Source organism: Penaeus chinensis, chromosome 41, assembly GCF_019202785.1.
Source record: "Penaeus chinensis breed Huanghai No. 1 chromosome 41, ASM1920278v2, whole genome shotgun sequence".
Classification (NCBI taxonomy): Eukaryota; Metazoa; Arthropoda; class Malacostraca; order Decapoda; family Penaeidae; genus Penaeus; species Penaeus chinensis.
In genome coordinates this window covers 7,587,398-7,607,397 of record NC_061859.1, presented here as the reverse complement: position 1 = coordinate 7,607,397, position 20,000 = coordinate 7,587,398, and the positions used below count along the sequence as shown (strand labels likewise).

The 20,000-nt window shown below is 37.2% G+C and overlaps 2 protein-coding genes across 5 annotated transcripts in view; one reads left to right on the top strand and one right to left on the bottom strand.

Moving 5' to 3' along the window:
* LOC125047427 (unc-112-related protein-like) overlaps positions 1-16,495 on the top strand; it is a 59,284-nt gene extending 42,789 nt beyond the window's left edge. For 3 of the 4 annotated variants that reach the window (XM_047645618.1, XM_047645619.1, XM_047645617.1), the window contains exons 3-14: positions 1,830-2,063; positions 3,314-3,555; positions 4,802-4,983; positions 5,148-5,358; positions 5,531-5,706; positions 5,912-6,143; positions 6,532-6,744; positions 8,074-8,109; positions 9,175-9,315; positions 9,897-9,992; positions 12,153-12,242; positions 12,561-16,495. In XM_047645618.1, the coding sequence (XP_047501574.1) occupies positions 1,830-2,063; positions 3,314-3,555; positions 4,802-4,983; positions 5,148-5,358; positions 5,531-5,706; positions 5,912-6,143; positions 6,532-6,744; positions 8,074-8,109; positions 9,175-9,315; positions 9,897-9,992; positions 12,153-12,242; positions 12,561-12,671 (1,964 nt within the window). In that variant the 3' untranslated portion in view covers positions 12,672-16,495. The remainder of the gene's footprint in view (positions 1-1,829; positions 2,064-3,313; positions 3,556-4,801; positions 4,984-5,147; positions 5,359-5,530; positions 5,707-5,911; positions 6,144-6,531; positions 6,745-8,073; positions 8,110-9,174; positions 9,316-9,896; positions 9,993-12,152; positions 12,243-12,560) is intronic. The other variant, XM_047645620.1, reaches the window with a different exon arrangement.
* Positions 16,496-17,254: 759 nt separating this feature from the next.
* LOC125047426 overlaps positions 17,255-20,000 on the bottom strand; it is a 124,988-nt gene continuing 122,242 nt past the window's right edge. Inside the window, exons 5-8 of the mRNA XM_047645616.1 lie at positions 19,917-20,000; positions 19,211-19,408; positions 18,930-19,022; positions 17,255-18,436 (exon numbers count right to left, since the gene is read on the bottom strand). The exon at positions 19,917-20,000 is cut by the window's right edge and continues 41 nt beyond it. Of these exons, the coding sequence (XP_047501572.1) occupies positions 17,872-18,436; positions 18,930-19,022; positions 19,211-19,408; positions 19,917-20,000 (940 nt within the window). The 3' untranslated portion in view covers positions 17,255-17,871. The remainder of the gene's footprint in view (positions 18,437-18,929; positions 19,023-19,210; positions 19,409-19,916) is intronic.

Sequence of the window (20,000 nt, the reverse complement as noted above, 5' to 3'; positions counted from 1 at the left end):
CGTGACGTCACTGATCTCCCACAATATGGGCGATTAAATGATTATACTCCTCAATTCTCGACCTAACTCGCTCAAGCGGATCCATGGAGCGATTGACTCACATTCAACTCACTCACAAACTCATTGTTGTTGTAGCTGTATTATGTCGGTTGAGGCTGGGTCGGATGTTTTAGTTCAGTTTCGTGGCATTCCTGGGGATTCGGAATGTGGGCGGACCCAGGATGTGCGTGTGTGTGTCTGTGTAGGAGTGTGTGGGCGTGCCGTAGTGCAGGTACGCCCGTGTGGAGGCGTGCGCGTGTAGGTGTTGGAGCTGGACTGACATCAGTTCTGAATGTGAGTAGCCTACCTAGGCTTCCTCCCCCCCCCCCCCCCCTCTCTCTCTCTCTCTCTCTCTCTCTCTCTCTCTCTCTCTCTCTCTCTCTCTCTCTCTCTCTCTCTCTCTCTCTCTCTCTCTCTCTCTCTCTCTCTCTCTCTCTCTCTCTCTCCATCTCTCTCCATCTCTCTCCATCTCTCTCCATCTCTCCCCATCTCTCCCTTACTCACTCCCTCCCTCCCTCCCTCGTTTAATAATTCGCCCTTTTCCTTTCGCATTCCCCTCCCCACCCCACCCGCTCATCATCCCCCCTCCCTTTCTTCTGTTCTGTTCTCTCGACCTTATACACACACACACCCCACCCCACCCCACCCCACCCCCACCCTCACCCTCACCCTATCTCACGCGGGTGGAGCCAGCATACCGTAGTTTCTGGCTTGTAGTAAGTAGTAAAAGGGGGACAGGTTCAACAACTCGGCTGTTTTAATCGCCGCCAACGAGTTTATGGGTCCAAGGTATTGGTTGCAGTGGAGAATAAGAGAGAGGGAGGATGGAGGGAGGGAGGGAGACAGGAAGGGAGAGTAGGAGGTAGGAGGGAGGGGGAGAGGGGTGGGCGGGGGTTGGGAGGGAGGGAGGAAGCAAGGCCGTTTACCCCAGTTGTATGATGCACATACATGTTTTTGTGGATGTATAGTTATGTAGTCGAGAGAGATGTGGCAAAAAAGAATCCCCTCTCCATGTGGTAGGAGAGAAGGTATTCACAGAGACCTGATTCCATTTCCTTATATGGATGTGTGCTCATGTGTGTGTTTGGTTGTTTGTTTTGGTTGGTTGGTTATTTCATTGTGTGCATTTGTATGTGTGGAAGAAAAAACAAATTGGCAGATTGGCAAACGTATGATAGCATTAATAGAGATAAGAAAATGGAGGAGAATTTTCGACCATTATTCATCACTCGGTTACATTCTTGACATTTTTTTGTCAACTTATTGATTTTAGAAAATGACTATTAGATTAATCTTATTTTTGTAATGTTTTTCCTGGTTTTCAAATTGGCCATACTCTTGGATTTGTTATTTGGAAGGAAGAACATATTTTTGGCTCTGGAAACTTCAATAATGAAATCTTTGTAATTCTATTAGATTCTTATATTGCTGCAGAGCTGAAGTTACATATTGCAGAAGATTGTTCTGAAAAATGTGATGTGAATTACACTTCATAGCCATTCTCAAAATACCTTGGTTATTATATAATGTTAAGTTATTATTATGTTGATCTGTATTAAACATTGTGATAAGTTCACATGTTTTATTTATTTTCTGGATTTAAATATTGATAATCATCATGCATCATGGTTTTGTTTTCTGAAGCAGTTTGCACATATTTTCTCCAGGTATTGCAGAATGCTAAGTCGGAGACAAATTAAAAAACAACAATATTTTTTCTTGTTGGTTTCTCAATTGGAAAAAAAGTTAATAGTCAAGAAACTAATGTTGTCCTTGATCTCTTTCCCCAGACATAGCAGTTGACTGGTCAGACCATGCCTTGTGGTGGCCCAAGAAGAACATGTGGCTGACCCACACCAGGTCAACACTGGACCAGTATGGAGTTGGGGCAGCGGCACAGTTGGAGTTCACACCCATGCACAAGAACCTCCGCGTACAGCTCCCAGACCTTCGCTACATGGATTTTAGAGTGGATTTCTCCATCAAGACTTTCAATGCTGTGGTCCAGCTCTGCAAACAGCTCGGTTGGTTCTCGGGGCTTCTGGTGGTTTAGGGCTACTGGCTCTCCTTTTTTAGTAGTAGAGATCATATTATTAATCATCTTCCTCCTCCTCTTCTTCCTTCTTCTCCTCCTCCTTCTCCTCCTCCTCCTCTTCCTCCTCCTCTTCTTCCTTCTCCTCCTCCTCCTCTTCCTCCTCCTCCTCCTCCTCCTCCTCCTCCTCCTCCTCCTCGTCCTCCTCCTCCTCCTCCTTTTCCTCTTCCTCCTCTTCCTCCTTACACTTCACCCTTCCCCCTCTCCTCCCCTTTCCCCTTCCCCCTTCCCCATACCCCCCTCTTGCTTTAAATGCAATTTTGATAAGATTTGAAGTACTTTATCTTGAAGTATAGTCTCCTAACTTTTAATGCAAGTATTTAAACAGAAATATATACTGATGTAGACCTTCTTGAATAAGAATGAGGTCTGTATTGGGGCTTGTACACACACTTTCCCAAATTTGAATGCTGAGGAGAATTTTATGATCAATAAAATTTGTTGAGTTCTTCTTAAAGTTTAGATGGGCATTGGACTTTTTGTATATGAAAGGGAGAGTGTTGTACCATTCCTAGTTTTTATGGTTTACTGTTGATGTCATTATTATTGTTATTTATTTTTGAAAAGGGAGTTTGGTTTGGTAAATTACTTGTATTTTGGATTCTGTATATGTAAAGAAGTAATTAATTCATGAATGCAGATACACCACTAAATTCCTGATACCTGTGGTTACTGGGCCATGCTACTTTATCCATTTTGCTAGACCAACTGAGTCTATAAATTGATAATTTTTTAATGCTCCTCTGCTCCTTTAATTATGCACCTCCTGTATCTCTAATGTATCATGAACCAACCCTAACTGTTGCACTTTGCAAGTTGTAACGAGGGGTAAATGCATGCAAAATACAAGTAGGCCAGAAATTTCACATTTTTTAGGCCGAAGCACTGCACTTCAAGGAAATTAATTTAGCCATTTGTAATTCTGTTTAGATTAAAAAGCTGTCATATGATCAGTTGCTGGAAAATTGGAGAACTCAGATGGTTTTTGCTTTTGGTTCTTTGATATTTTTGTTTTTATTGAATTGCCTTTATTTGTCTTTTTTATTTATTTATATGCATTCAAAGATAATTTTGTAATGATTATTATAGTTTTCATCTTTCTTATTCAGATATTCATTATATTTTCACGTGTTCATTTCTATATTTTTCCTGTATTGTCTTAACCTGTCACTCCCCACTCAGGAATCCGTTACCCTGAGGAGCTGTCCTTCTGCAAGCCAATTACCCAAGACAACCTCAAATACAACTACTCAGAGAAGATGATTAAGAAGAAAAGCACAGCGGCCACAAAGAACGGCACCCCTGCCGACACTAACTCCTTCATTGCCAACCAGTCGCACAACTCGAGCAATGGCTCCCTGGACCGCTCAGCTGCCTCACACCACATGCCAAACTCCCCCACCAGGACACCCATTGGATCACCGGTAAGCTAGAGAGAATCCCTAAAGATGGGTTTTCCTTAGTCCTATCTGACTTTGTGGACCAGACTCAAGTCGGGGATTATCGCCCTTTTTGCCGGGCTTAGGCTCTCGCTCTGGGGATCAAGAGGAGCGAAACTTTGAATCTTAATGTCCTATGCACAGATCCTGCTAATTATTTCACAGGCTATGTGAAGTTTGTTAAAGATTATTTTACAGATGTAATATTGTAAATATTCTGAGGTGAGCTTAGACCTGCCAAGCTCCAGTGAGTGTAAATGTAATGTATCCAAAATCGGAGACTGTGTGGCTAGAGGAGACTCAGTGACCAGGGATGAGTAGTGGGACCAGGATTAGCAAGATAATCCTCTACCCTTCCACTACATTAACCTAAACAACCTGCCAGTGTTTTCAGAGTCCCACAGTTTTTTCTTACTTTCTTTCTTTCTTTATCTTTTCTTTTCTTTTCTTTTCTTTTCTTTTCTTTTCTTTTCTTTTCTTTTCTTTTCTTTTCTTTTCTTTTCTTTTCTTTTCTTTTCTTTTCTTTTCTTTTCTTTTCTTTTCTTTTCTTTTCTTCTTCTTCTTCTTCTTCTTCTTCTTCTTCTTCTTCTTCTTCTTCTTCTTCTTCTTCTTCTTCTTCTTCTTCTTCTTCTTCTTCTTCTTCTTCTTCTTCTTTCTTCTTCTTCTTCTTCTTCTTCTTCTTCTTCTTCTTCTTCTTCTTCTTCTTCTTCTTCTTCTTCTTCTTCTTCTTCTTCTTCTTCTTCTTCTTCTTCTTCTTCTTCTTCTTCTTCTTCTTCTTCTTCTTCTTCTTCTTCTTCTTCTTCTTCTTCTTCTTCTTCTTCTTCTTCTTCTCCTCCTCCTCCTCCTCCTCCTCCTCCTCCTCCTCCTCCTTCTCCTTCTTCTTCTTCTTCTTCTTTTCTTCTTTTCTTCTTTTTCTCCTCCTCCTCATTATCATTTTCCTTTTCATTCTTCATTTCTTTCTTTCTAAAATTTGTGTTATGTTCATCTGATTGACAGAGGTGATCAGATTTTAAAGCAGATTTATTTTTCTTTGCCAAGAATTATGGTAGCCTCAAGATACCCTATTTGACATTCAGGATAAGTCTAATCTTTTGGTTAAAGGAGAATTCTCTCATACTTTCCTGCATGTAGCATAAATACTAGTGTATGAGTGGATATTTCCTTATTACTAGCTTGGTAGAAAAGTTAACGGTGCATTCTGCAGAATTTTGATAAATTGTTTTTTCCGCAGACTGGCACCTGGAGATTCAACAGCAATGGGGTTGGCAGCCTCAACAACACAATCGACAGTATTGATGGCTCAGACGAATTTGTGGCTTCCCTTGCCAACTCTCCCATTCATCCTTCAGAAGAGGCACGCAATCGGCTGGTCAGGCCCAAATCCCTTCTGGATAGAGCAAGGATGAATGTATCGTAAGTGTTTTTTCGAGATGTACTTCTTAGCCTTAGTAGTTGTAAATTTTGTAGTTCATTTCTTTTAATACATATATTATAATGTACAAACAGTGAATCTCCTTTGTCTCTCTAAAAGCATAAGCATCTTTAATTGATACATTTTTTTTGCCTTTCAATTATAGCTGGCTTGACTCCTCCCTCTCTATCATGGAACAAGGAGTTCGAGAGTTTGACACTCTCCTCCTCCGCTTCAAGTTCTTCTCCTTTTATGACCTCAACCCTAAATACGATGCTGTGCGTATCAACCTCATCTTTGAGCAGGCTAAGTGGGCCATCATGAATGAAGAAATCGACTGCACCGAAGAAGAAATGCTCATGTTTGCAGCTCTGCAGGTGAGGCTTGTTGCCCTGGTTAGAAAGCATTTCAGAATCAGCGGAAAGGGTTTTCTAAATCAATCCAGTATTTGTTTGAATCACATTTGGCTAATTTGGTAATGATTTGATCCAGTTAGAAATAATTTGAGAGGGAAAAGTTTATGTTTAATCCTGTTTATGTATTTTGCAGCTCCAAGTAAACCTGCAAGTCAATCAACCACAGCCGGACATGAACAGTGGAGGCGAGGATGACATTGACCGTGCACTCAGTGAACTGCAGATGTCATTGGAGGGCTCCCATGTGTCCTCCACTCCAGCTGACATCATGCACATCCCAGAACTTGCAGACTACCTCAAATTTATGAAGTGCGTAGCTGTTATTGTAATATTCATTTCAATATTATTATTTTTCTTTTTAAAAGTAATTATGGAAAATGTCTTATAGGCTCTTAGGTTTATTTGAAGCCTACCAATTAGAGATCAACTAGATTCAAGATACATTGTATCTCATTGATAATATTACTCAGCATTTCAATAAAAAACATAAAGCTTAACAAGACCCACTTTTCAGGCCACGTCGTTTCACACTGAAGGGCTTCAAACAGTACTGGTTCACATGTAAGGACATGAACCTCTGTTATTACAAGACCAGTGATGGCACCAATGAGGACCCCATTGAGAGGATCAGTCTGAGAGGATGTGAGGTTACTCCCGACGTGAATATTTCACAGCAGCGCTATGGTATCAAGCTGGAAGTGCCAGCCTCAGATGGCATGACAGATTATCTTATCAGATGTTCCTCAGTGAGTTAATTCAAACAGATGTTTGTGAGAGAGAAGAAAAGAGTGATGATAAAGTTCTGGTAATATTTGTAATCAAAATTCACAAGAGCATATACCTATATATGAAATTTTAAAACTTGTAACCACTACTACTGTATGTCAGTTTTTTTTTCTTGGTGTCTTTTATTTTCTTTTTCTTTTTTTAGAGTAGAATTTTTAGTGTTTTACAAGAGATACCAAGTGTCAACAAATTGATAGCACTACTACTAGTTAAATACAATAACTGTCTGCTTACTAATATGTATGTTTAGATATGAATTGGCTTGAAGCTGATAAGCCTTTATGTCTTTATGATGTGAATTTGACCATGCAATAAGTAAGCTAAAACTGCAATCTTTTCTGCCTACAGGAGGAACAGTATGCGAGATGGATGGCTGCCATGCGTCTGGCGTCCAAGGGAAAATCACTCGCAGACTCTTCTTATGACAGTGAGGTCAAGTCTATCCTGGCATTCCTGTCCATGCAGCATCCAGCTCCTGCTCCTGTCATCAATCCAGAGAGCCTAGACATCCAGCCAGAGCTTTACCTAGCACCTAGGTTTGTGCGTCGCATAAGAAGCAAGGTCAGTAGAAGTTGGGAACCACTATTATTATGGTATCAGTTTTGTGTATATTTGTACTTTCTTGATGAACTGGATTTTAATAATCAAAATCATTATCTGCTTATTACTTATGGGATAACTTTGTTTTGATTGTAGAGCTGCAATAATAAAAGGTATAATGTTAGGCCACATTACTTAATTGATTTATGGCAACTTCCCTATCTTTATCAAAGATAGTATATGATTTTTTATACATCAAGTTTATCTATTAATGTTTACTTACTTATGCATTAAGATGCTGTACTAACTTTTTTATTGAGGCAAAGGTGCAGTTGTGAAAGGTTGACAGTAACTGATGACAAACTGATTGGTAAATGATAATAATAATTTGAAATACAATAAAGTTACTTGTGGACATGAACACAGCTAATCACCATGCACCTTTCCAGTTTATCTTTACCTCACTAAAAAAATTAATAAGTATTGATACTAATGGGGATATATATGAATATGGTAAAAGAGAGATACTACAAAATAATTTGTCAGTATTATGCCTCAGATTAGGTAGTTGACTCATCTTTGTTTATACTTGTTATAAGAGTCCAATATTTCTGTATTGGGTGATGTCGTCAGATAATTCTATTTTTTTGTGTATTGATTAACCATATTTGAATGTTGTCTGTATGTTTAACTGCCATAACCTTCTCTCTCTCTCCTGACGTTAGCCAGGCACTTGCATTCCTGGACCTTCTCCGGTAAACAAAATCTTTGGTTACCTGTCATCAAATGTTCATTGCTTGATGTCATGGTGTCTGCTCAAGTAACTCATTACATGTACATTTTATGCGCATAATTCCCTGAAGTAATTGCAGTATTCCTCAGAAATTTAGTTATACATAGTAGATGAGTAGATTCTTTAATTTCTCAGTAATGCAGGCTGCTTATCAAATTGGGTCATTTGCATTTTTACACCATATATAATGTGCAGTTTTTCTCCTGGTAATTTGAGTTTCTGTACATTTTGTTAAATTGCCTTTGTTTTCTACTTTTTGATAAGAGTAACTTATAAGGGTGAGATGTACGTTTTATGCCTTCATGAAGGTTCCCCTTTGTCTTTTCATTTAAAATACTCAGGTTTCTCATTTTCTTTTTATGTTTCTATCTTTCTCTTTGTTTATATTCTTTATCATAGCCATCTTTATCTTTTTACTAGAAGTGAAAGTGTAGCAAAATGGATTTTGCTTAATAAATGTAGTGCAACTTGAGATGCTCTCAAGCTGTTCAGAGTATGAGAACAATTTCATGTTGTATCAGCCACACACATAATGTGTGATGTCATCTCCCATACAGGGGGGCTGGTGTGCTGGCCCATTACCTGACAATATGGTAAATTGGTGTTGTGTGTGCTCACATCCTCATCTTGTCACCCAATTTCTGCTTTAAGATGGATAACTGTCTACCAACATATATATATATAATGGGAGGATATCCAGCATGAAAAGGGGGATATGTATTTTTGCATTCTTTTCTTCTTCATCCTCAATTTGTTTTTATTCTTTGGTTTGCTTACAAACTTTGTTTCCTTGAAGCTTCACCAGTAGCTTAATGCTTTAGTGTCCCTTCATTTGTTAACTTCTCTCCTCTTGTACATATGGAATCTAAATAATAGTAAAAATTATGAGTTTTTCACCCTCTCCTCACCTCACCAGCACTTTTGTATCTGAACCTGATGTCTTTCAGCATAGCTGTGAGCGTGTTGAAAGTGTTATCCCTTTAATGCTTACTGAGTCACATGTGCCACAAGCTTTGGGAGTAAGACAGAAGATATTTAGTGTATGGGTATCACACTCCAAGTCTCTTTGTTAAGTGCTGAAAGTATTTTGTAATTGTTAATTTGATGGCTCTTGAAGATTTGAAATGTTATGCCAGATCCATTTGATGGAATAATATGTTTGATGCAAAGAATACAAAAAATAGATATGAATATTTTTTGGATAAGGTGTATGAGACCTGTTATAAAAAATGAGGAAGATAAATATAAAATGTTGTTTCCTTAAACAATCAGAACATCAGCATATCATATGATTAAGAATTTCCAAAATTATGTGTATAACATATTTACTTATGACAAGGAATGCATATATGAGGTAGCTTCAGCAAGAGACTTGGAGTGATCTGTCATTGGTGTGGTTTTTTGTGTGAAATCACTGGAGTGGGTATAAGTGCTGCAAAATTATCTTTTTGCAGGGACAGATTTGCTTGGTTTTGGAGGAAACGTATAATAAGTTTATACACTATTCATAACTATTTTTTTCATGCTTTAATATGTATTGTACTGTTAATTGGTCAAGAACTTGTATCATTTTGTGAAAGACATATTTCTATAAATTATATGTATGGAAGATTTACTATTCTAAATCCTTAAGCTTAACACATTCTTTTAAACCACAGGCAGTGCAGCGCATTCTGGAAGCTCACGCCAATGTTAAGGACCTACCACTGACAGAAGCCAAGCTGCAGTACATCCGGGCTTGGCAAGCTCTGCCCGAGTATGGCATTGCACTGTTCTTGGTGAAGCACATGGGACACAAGGTAAGCTTTGAATTCCCTCTTTTAGTATTATGGTCAGGGGGCAGATTTTGATTGGGGCCCTTTGGTCAGTCTTTGAGAGAAAAAAAAGTTTTTACTTTTGTGTTTGGTCTGTTTAGAGTTTCATATTTTGTTATGCTGGCTTCATTTAATGTGTAATTGAATATGATTATTTGATTTTGTTGCTATTATTATTTTCTTTAATTTTCTTCTTCCCATCATCATCATTATTATTATTATGGTCATCATCATTATCATCAAGATCAACATCAACATCATTATTATTTTTGTTATTATTATTATTGTTATTGTTGTTGTTGTTATTATTGTTATTTTTATCAAGATCAACATCATCATTATTATTTTTATTATTATTATTATTGTTATTATTGTTATTATTGTTATTATTGCTTTTATTATTATTATTATTATTATTATTATTATTATTATTATTATTATTATTGCTAATTATTTTTATTTTTATTGTTACTACTACTACTATTTTAATTGTTTTGTTTTTTTGTTGTCTACATTGTTGTTAGTGGTATTATTATTGTTATTGCTAATAAAAGTTATAATTTCAGCGTGAGGAGTTGCTAGGTGTGGCCTTCAACAGAATAATGAGGATGGAACCTAACACTGGTGACCACATCAAGACATGGCGTTATAACACCATGAAGGTAAGAACCCATTTGAATCCTGGCTAAACAGTCTGTGTTGCTTTGCTTGGCCATATACATTTTGTAATAGTGTTTGTTAACTAAGTACAATAAGGAACCTTGAAGTATTAGAGTAAGAACATTGTAAATTTCTGTTGTTTAACCCCTTGCCGATGGGTACGACGGGTAGACACCTGCTATACCCACTGTTAGTACTTGTTTGATTTGTTTTAACATATAGATGGCTATGCTTATACTAAGTCACCAATGAGCCAGTTACGAGTACTGCCTGTCTCGCCCGTTCACCCTTTTCTTTGATTTACGAAATATTTTACGTTATCTTATTTTGCTGTTACTAATATTAAAAAACATTATAATAATTATAATGTTTATAATAAAAATAACACCATCGATATTCATAGCACTAGTAAAAAATGAGTTTTTCCCGCCAATTCAAATCACGTATGGTCACAAGTTCTACTAATTGACTCCTTTGTGGCTAAGCACTAGCAGAGCCATCTATGGGCAGACATTTCACCAAAAAATATAGAAAATGGGCACAGCATTTTCCCCTTTTTCTGTTCATTTTCCCTGGTGTCATTGGGTTAAAGGACTGTTACTCCCCCAAAATAACTGAAAGGACAATTTGCGCAATTTGGAAATGATTGTAGTTTTGGGATCTGCTGATCCTCAGAAATCTTCACTGACTTTGCCTGCATATAGTGTGTGTACGTCCAGATATGTTCACAGATTAATTGCCCATGTTATTTTCTATTGTAGACTTTATAATTATTATAGTATTATTATCATTACTTACAGCAATATTAGATACCAGAACATATTTTCCATCTATGTATAACACCATTAATAAATGACACTCATCGTAGTCATTTACATACATGTCATCCCTGGTGGCTTTGGGTGAAAGAATCCATTAGTTTATGTTATTTGCAACACAAGCATCAATTTGTTTGAGTTAACCCATTCACCCTGGATGTATGTTCTGTCTCCTGTAGATTTTTGTGAATGTTACATTCAGATGGCTCCACATATACTCAGCCGGCAAGGAGTTTATCAGTAGCCCTAGGGACCGATCCTAAATTCCCCATTCCTTGAATGGGCGGGAAAATGTGTTTTTCTTTTTAATACAGTTGACATTGATACTGTTATTATTGTTATTGATGTTATGATTATTAAATTGTTATTAAAATCTCGATAACATTTAAGACAATGAAGTAAACCAAAAGACCCTTTCCAAAAGTTAAGGAAAAGGGTAAAGAGGTGAGATCCATAGAACTAATAACCAACTCCTTGGTGACTAAACACTTGTAGAGCCATCTTTGTGTAATTACAATAAATAAACTTGTATTACATTGGGCATGGCATGTATTCTTGCAATACGAGGCAATTGGGTTAATGCACTTTTAGATTAACAAAAGATTTAAAAAACATGTTTTTGGCCAATTGGACTTAACCCAATGGCGACGGGTCACGGCTATCGCCGTCATAACAATACGCCCGATGTGAGGCGTGCGGCTGTCCGCAGTGACGCCGCGCCAAAACGCCCCGAGGCAATGATTCGGCTTGATGTACCGAATTCACGCGCTCAGAGTCGGCGCGCTGCCACCGTTCGCCAGAGCGTAAAGTTTTTTTTAATTTTCTATACCCGGCGCCATTGGGTTAAAACACCTTTGGATGTGCATATCCTCATATGATAGTTTACTATTATCCTCCAAAATGGGGTAGTTGTACTGCAGTACAAACTTTTAAATGCCATTATCTAGTTTCCCAATTTTACAGTGGCTGTGTATGCCAGGGACAATTTTTGAGGTATGAATAGGGGGTATAGCTAATTTTTTTTAGGAACACATTGGCTAAGGAATGAAAATGCTTAACTTTCAGAATCTAGAACATGAATACATGGTCAAAATTGGAAAAAAGGCATGGGTATGCCAAACCACTGCCTTTCATATTGAAGAGAACAAGCTATACTCTGTCTCTTTAGCTCAAATATTATGCCACGGGCTGCTGTAGTGAAAAAGCTAATATTCGCCCAGAAAAAATAACTTAAAAAACAGAAAAACATTAGTTACTACTCAAAAATAGTGAAAGGCCCTTTAAGTTTTAAAGAGCTTATACATTCTGTCTAATATTGATTTTTTACATTTCTTTGATTTTCAGGCTTGGAATGTCAACTGGGAGACAAGACACATGATGATCCAGTTTGAAGAGGAAAATGTGGTGTTCTCTTGCTTGACTGCTGATTGCAAGGTAAGCTAGAGGTTTAAATGCCATGTTAATGCATATTGCCTTTTTTTATATAGATGAATACTATCTTTAAAGTAAAGACTATTGTGATGACTAAAACTGTTTGTGGTATTTCATTTAGTAGAAGTCCAAAACCATAAATATTTGGACGTTATTTTAAAGTACTAAAAATTTGAATGCCAAAGAATCTGGAATTTGTCAAGAGAAGAGCAGTAAGTAATTGGTGATTAATGGTTTTGTCAAGAGTTGATGTTTGAAAAGACTTCTCTGAACATTGATTGTCATACATCACTGGAATAATCACCCATTCCTTTTTCTCAGGTGGTTCACGAGTTCATTGGTGGATACATTTTCCTCTCCATGAGGACGAAAGATGCAAACCAGAACCTGAATGACGAACTCTTCCACAAACTGACGGGAGGCTGGGTCTGAAGAGGGAGGTAGACACTCTGCTTACACTCATAGAAGTTGGCTTAATGCCATATCATTTTAGCTTTTATTTTTTTTTCTCTTATCTTTATATACTGATGGTCATTTAAACTTGTATGTTAAGTGTAACTGCAGGAATGGCTGCTTAGCTAATCATTGCAAAAATGAGTATTGGCTTGATGCCAGGAAAGTTGCAGAAATGGTATGATTTTATTAATTATTAGTATTTTCTTTGGAAGAAATGAGCTGACAAGCATAAATCCATAAAAGAATAGAAAGTTCAAAGTAATGAGCTTTTTTTTTTTTTTTTTGAAGTCTGTAGATCATAAAGAGCACAATTTTAGCCTTAGGGTTCTTCAAGTTTGGCAGTGGCAGCAGATTTTGCCAGTTTTTATATACAAGTTAAGTCATTGCCACAAAGGCCCTACCACAATATGTAGTGATAAGTGTTCATACCAAACTGTACATTGGTAAAACAAAGCTGTGTGAGTGAAGCCGTGCATGTGACTGTGTAGCTTGGAATTTCCTTCACCAATCTTCAAGGAAAAGAGAATGAAATATCCTGAGTGTGGAAGTAATTTGATTGTTGCATATTAGAAGTCATATAGAGAAAAAGTTCTTCCATGAAACAGTATTGTTACTGAAATGGTTATTCTGTTTTTTTTTTTTTTTTTTTTTTTTTTTTTTTTTTTGTGAATGACCAATATAATAGACTTGGGTGAAAGTGGGTAGTTTCATAACTTTTATATATGGTGTTCTCCTGCTATCCATTATTAACTTTAAAAGAATATGAGCAAGAGAAGGAAGCCTGATCATGACTTAAGCTGCACATTGAGAATAGAGTACTTTGCAAACATGTTAGACTTTGAAATAATCAAGAGTAACAAAGAGTACTAGCAATATAAATTTGATACTGCTATGGTTAGGTACAGGTAGACCAACACCTGATTTATACACTACCCACCTTCTGTAGTTAAGTTGCTAATGTTTATGCTTGTTAAAATTTTATATGGAATATTGTATGAAGTGTGAAGAAAAGAATCATTATTATTTTGAGATTCTATAAAAGGTCATAGTTACAAGAACTGATATGTATAATTTTTTGTATGCTAAAGCTTTATTATACTATGCACATTATTTAAGCCTTCCATTGATCATTTTTCTGGATCCCAATGTGAATGTCAATGTTCTGTCATGAAAGATTTGTCATAATTGTGAAGAATAAATTTTAATTCAGGCATTGCATAATAATAGTTAGATATGCCAAGCTTTCTCAGTAGAATGTTATGGTGAGACTAGTAAGATAAAAAATATATTGCTTAATATATACAGAGGCTGTTGCTTGCTAATTAAGTATTCACATAGGTTAGATAGTTGAGATGTATTGTATGGACAGTTGCAATGTGAAGACTAAGGGAAGGTGTCAGTTGCAGATCTTATTTTAACATTTCCTATGCTCAAAGTCATAGACAATCAGAACTGTAAGTTGGTCTGCACTTACCTTTAAAAAGTTGTTATGAAGTGATGAACTTATGTGAAAGTTACAGACTTTTGGAAGAGACCTTAAAAGGCTTAACCTTGCTTATCATTTCTCACTATAATTTTGTTATTATTATTGGTAAAGAGGTGATGTGGTGCAAATGATACAAAGATCATGAAAGCCTAATGGAATTGCCATTTCTTTTTTTATTTTTCATATATTTCGTAAATAATAGTGGTTATGCTGTGAAATGCCGGGAAAATGTTTGTTTGGACTAGAAATGAAGTATATTTTGAGTTGGCAAAGGCTTCTTGGAATAATTTGTAGGATGTCTTTTAACCAAATTTAAAGTTGATCTTCCCATTTTAGATTTCTTTCATTCTGTTTTATTATTTTTTTAAACTCATCATATAAGGCATGAAGTACTTTGCTGTTAGAATATTTGCTTTTAGTGCACAAAGTTTTTTGCAATGAAAGTGTTTAGAATTGCAGGGATATACTGGTGTTCATGTGTATTTGGTCAGAATTGTAAACCTTTACACTAAAGTGAAATAAAAAAAAATTACATATATAAATATATGTGTGTTTGTGTGTATATAGTATACATAATCACATACACACATATGTATATAAATATACTTGCATACATAATGTATATATTCTGGTATATATGATACAAGAAATTCCCCTCTGATGGTACTATATAATGATCGAAAATCTTTGATAAAGCAGATTATGTCCAACTCTAATGATGTCTGCCAACATGTAGCCTTATTAATGGTGCCTAATTATGCATTTAATGTTGATAGATATTATATGTGTATCTCACTTGACCTTTCAAATTGTTCATATTTGTTTATCCTTTAAATTTTATATGTATTCTTAACACATTACCAACAAAAGGGTTGTTATTTTTTTAAAGTGTGAAGCTACCAAACTAATTATTAACCTTCCTTGGACAAATTTCCATTAATCTGGGAAATATAGAATACAAGAGAGACTGAAGGCAGGGTTACTGTCCTATGATCAGAAAATTTGCTATTATGAATTTATAGTCATATTTATATAATTTTAGGTCAGCTCAAGTTTTTTATTTATCAGCAAGCATAAGGAAGAAAGTGGGATGGCTTTTGTCAGTGTGGAGGGTAATTAAAAAATGGCTCTAGTTGGGTTGTAAATTATATATCAGTTGTTGGCTTTTTCAGCTTCAATACAACTAATACATGTCAAATCCCATAGAAATGTAAACATTCAGGATCCCTGCCACCATATACTTTAAAGGATATGCATCTGGTGTCAACTTTCTCTCCTATATAATCTTCCCTAATAAGGAAGTTTACCAGTCATTCCTTTATTTCTTGTTTTTACTTTGTTTTTATTCTCTCTCATCCCAGTCTCCTTGGTTATATGCGAGTCATGATTCCAACTTCTTCTCTCTCATTATAAGTTATTTATTATTGATATGTCATTTTTAAAATAAAGAATGAAAAAAATGTGGAATAGCAAGGATATAGAGTGAGAGAATGAACACACGTTAATGATGATAAGGTAAAAATTACAGCAGTCAAACTTGTTCAAGACAGCCACCTATGGGACCTGAAGAAAACTGATATTGCACAGAGGTGACGGTCTGAAACATGTTTACTCTGTGATAGATCTGTTGAGAGCTGCCCATTCTCCTGGGAGACAGAGCAAGCTAGAGTTTTGCTTTTTTCTTCCCTTGAATATTAATAGACCAGATTAGAATGACAGAATGCATCGGCTTTTTTATCATAATGAAAAGTGAATAGTTTAAGGAATCTCAGCATGATAACATTATTTCTTCCATAAATTTAATAAACTTTCAGATATGGCAAAGGAAAATCTGATTGGGAGAAGTCTACTTGTTGAACATTTACAAAGATTTATGGCACTATGTGGTTAAGAGTTTTAATCCAGAGAAAAATATCCTGTTGTAGGAACTCTTTGAGAGATCGTATTAGTTTTGTAAGATGTTAGTCAACTTCAGAGAACTACTATGAAACCTTATCCAAGGGATAGCATTAAGATTCTGCATACCTCACAGTGTAACCTTGTCTTCCTATATAATCTGACATCCATTCCCTTCCTCTTTGACCCACCTGAGAAGTGTTTTAGATTTGTATGTAAATAACCCAAATGTATGACTGACTGTAAATATACTTTTAATTGTTTTTTCTCTGCTCATTTTTGTTGTCTCAAAAAAAAAAAAAAAAAAATACTTAGCTTCACTTTTACATGCATCTTTCCCGATGTAGTGATGTGGTTGGTCCTTGTAACAGGAAAATGCATTGCTGATTAATTTACCAAATATATGTGATACCCAGTATGTGTCTAATTTCATTGTTCCTTTGTAGATGTGTAATGCAACAGTTGGTAATGAATGTGTTGTAGTGAAATTTAGATGTCATCTGAAAGGCTCTGTCTACACAATCAAACAGTGCCTAGTGGATTTTATCCATTTACCAAGCAAAGCATGTGTCATCATCATACACACTGGGCTCTGAGGTTCGTCCATCCATGCCGAGCAACATATGGTCAAACTATCAGGCAGATGGCCTTATCTGATGATTTCACTCAGTCATGGGTAATGAAATCCTATGCTTTGTCTGAGCAAGGCTCGATTGTGTGGATGGGGCCTAAGGCATAGTCCACATAAATGGCATTCATATAGAGGAAGCATTAATACCACACTGCAAACACAGGCAAGGATTACATTAGAAATTACAAAGTGAAGGACATGGCATAAAAAATACTGTGACTGTTAGGTAAAATGCCCCAAGTCCAACCTCAGCTGTGCCATTCATCTGTGTGGATCCAAAGCAAAGGGTCTGTTCCCAGTAATGGCCAAAGCCAAATCTCCTGGGAATTGCTCATTCTGGGAACACTAGAAGACCATCTGGTTTCTGATTTCACAATACACTTGTGCCCACATGAGCACTGCCCTTCATTTGTATTTTATGAGAGTATATCACATTAGAAGCCTTTTGTAATAAGGAAACATTTACCCTTACACATTTTATTTTTTTCATATTTATGCTTTTATTCTTTCAAAATCATATTCAAATAGGAAAAAAGAAAAAACACATTGCTCAACAGGGATTTATTGTGAGCAGTGAAGGCTCCTCATGGGTTCCTCAGGTAAGTCTGGGTCTTACCTGGCCTCACCTGCTGCGCTCAATGATATATTTCACCAGAAATACCACTGAGTAAGTTAAGTTAAAATAAAACCTAATGTACCTAAGAAGGCATTTAACGATATGTTCCCAACCCTAAAAGCATCCCAACTCTAGCAATACTTCAGCATAGAAGTAAGCTGAATTTATATTGTCTAATAACAATAGAATAAAAAGAATAATTGTCTGGCAAAATAAGTACCTGGAAAAATGATAAAAGACTTTGGTAGTTTCACTTGTGTTGGGTATTAAAGCTTGAGTTAGTCTTGCACCAGCATGTCTGGTGGGTAGGATACATTACCAGATTGAGGCATTTTTTGATAAGACGCATTCTCCCAAGTAAATACAAGGGATGTCAGTCTTATGCTAAATACCTGAGGCAGGTGAGTTACCCTAGCTAGCTGCTTGAGCCCAGAGGCCCTCTATCACTGGTGTCATGTTCTGACACCACCTAACTATCACACTGTGGCCTTGACCACATTTTCAAGAATAATTAAAAATATACAAAACTATATACATGCTGTACATATCATTTCTTGTCCTTGACATTATCAGGACTATCTGGGAAGAACACTTTGGTGATCACAATGTCGCCTGTACTGAGAGTCTGGCACTCAGCATCAGCTTTACTTGTGGGCGCTGATGAAGAGGGCACACTGTTCAGGGAGGGAGGTGGGGAGGTCTGTGGAGAGAGTGGTGCTCCTTGGGAGTAGCTGTGGCAGTGGCAGCAGCACTGAGCAGCTGGGCTGCTGGTGGTGGTGCCTGCAGGAGATGAACCTCCAGATAACTGTGTAGCTGCTGCTAAAATGGCCTCCAAACGATCAATCTTCTCCAGCCGATCCATAGTACCATTGCTCAATACTTGTTCTACCATGTTCATGCTTGTGGTAAGTGATGGTGAACCTCCATATCCATCTGCATCTGCCTCCCCATCGCACCTAGGAGACAATAGTCCTCCACCTGAGCCCCCAGAGCCCCCACTGCCAACACTACTCAGACTTGGATATTCACCTTCTTCAACCCCATCTCGTTCGTCATCGTCATCATCATCACTGTTGTCATCATCATCATCATTCTTGTCAGGAGATTCATCTCTACAAGATAAAGAATAATTGAATAAGAGACTGTCATTTGGGTATGAATTATGTCTGTATATAATATATTCGTGAGTTTGTTAACAGATTTTGAAGTTTGGTGGATGAAAGTGATATATAATTAACATTTGCTAAACATAAAAAAAAATAATATATATTTGTATATAAACACAAGAGGGACAGACCAATCAGTCTGGTCCATATCATGGACCAGACTTACTATGGAAATTACTATAGAAATTAGTTATGGCTGGAAATAACACTAACTAGTCTTCATTTCCTAAAGATCCTGGAGCTCAATTCCAAATTCTATTTTTTTTCCTTTATTTTAAAGGTAGGAAATGAAGAGCGGGTATAAAAGGAATCTACTTAGCATGAAAAGTATCACACAAATTTGAACATGCAAAAGGAAATAAATACCCTAGGCCATATCCAGTGTAATTTCTTCAACATAATTTAACCAGAATTAAAATTAATTATTTAGCTTACTAACCTTTCTTTCTTGCTCTGTAAACGTTCTAACTTTTTAGCGACTTTGTAGGACCCTTCCAGTTTTTCTCGTTCTTCATCACTTAATTCTAGGTATCTGAAATTATGAACATGATCAATGTCAGAACACTTTTCATGCAGATCAGTCAGACCATTCACATTCTCCTCCCTTCTATGACAATATTTACAACACTGAAAATGTCAGCTTAAAAAAATATCAACAATATAAGTGTTTGTACATTAAACCTAAAGACTAGTTCCACTCAAAATCCTCTTTAATCTTACCTAAGCAATCTGATCTCTCTGTTTGAAAGGACGATGGCTCTGGCTTGGGTTGTCGCAAGCTTTGTCTTGAGTTCTGCTACCTCGGTTTCTATTTTGCGCTGCTTCTTCTTCTGTTTGACCTCTTCTGGCTGGATCATGGCTTCAACCTGCTCCTGGCACAGCTCCTCAAACAGAGGCATGAGGGCAGGGTCCAGCTGCCTGATGATAGAGTATTTTAGTAAAAGGCAAGTATATCTTGGGGACATTGACAATCATCTTTAAGTATAGTTTCTGTGAAAAACACGGTTATTTCATGTAGAATAACAAAAAAAAATTTATATATATATACACACATACATACATACATACATATATATATATATTGATATAGGGAGAGGGAGAGGGAGAGGGAGAGGGAGAGGGAGGGAGAGGGAGGGAGAGGGAGGGAGAGGGAGAGGGAGGGGGAGCGGGGGAGAGAGAGAGAGAGAGAGAGAGAGAGAGAGAGAGAGAGAGAGAGAGAGAGAGAGGAGAGGGAGAGGGAGAGGGAGAGGGAGAGGGAGAGGGAGAGGGAGAGGGAGAGGGAGAGGGAGAGGGAGAGAGAGGGAGAGAGAGAGAGAGAGAGAGAGAGAGAGAGAGAGAGAGAGAGAGAGAGAGAGAGAGAGAGAGAGAGAGAGAGAGAGAGAGAGAGAGAGAGAGAGAGAGGGGGAGAGAGGGGGGGGGGACTCACTTCTTCATGGCATCATAGACAGTGGGCACAAGTGCGACCACGTCATAGGCCGCGTATACCACCATGTCTTCCGTGAGAGGTCGG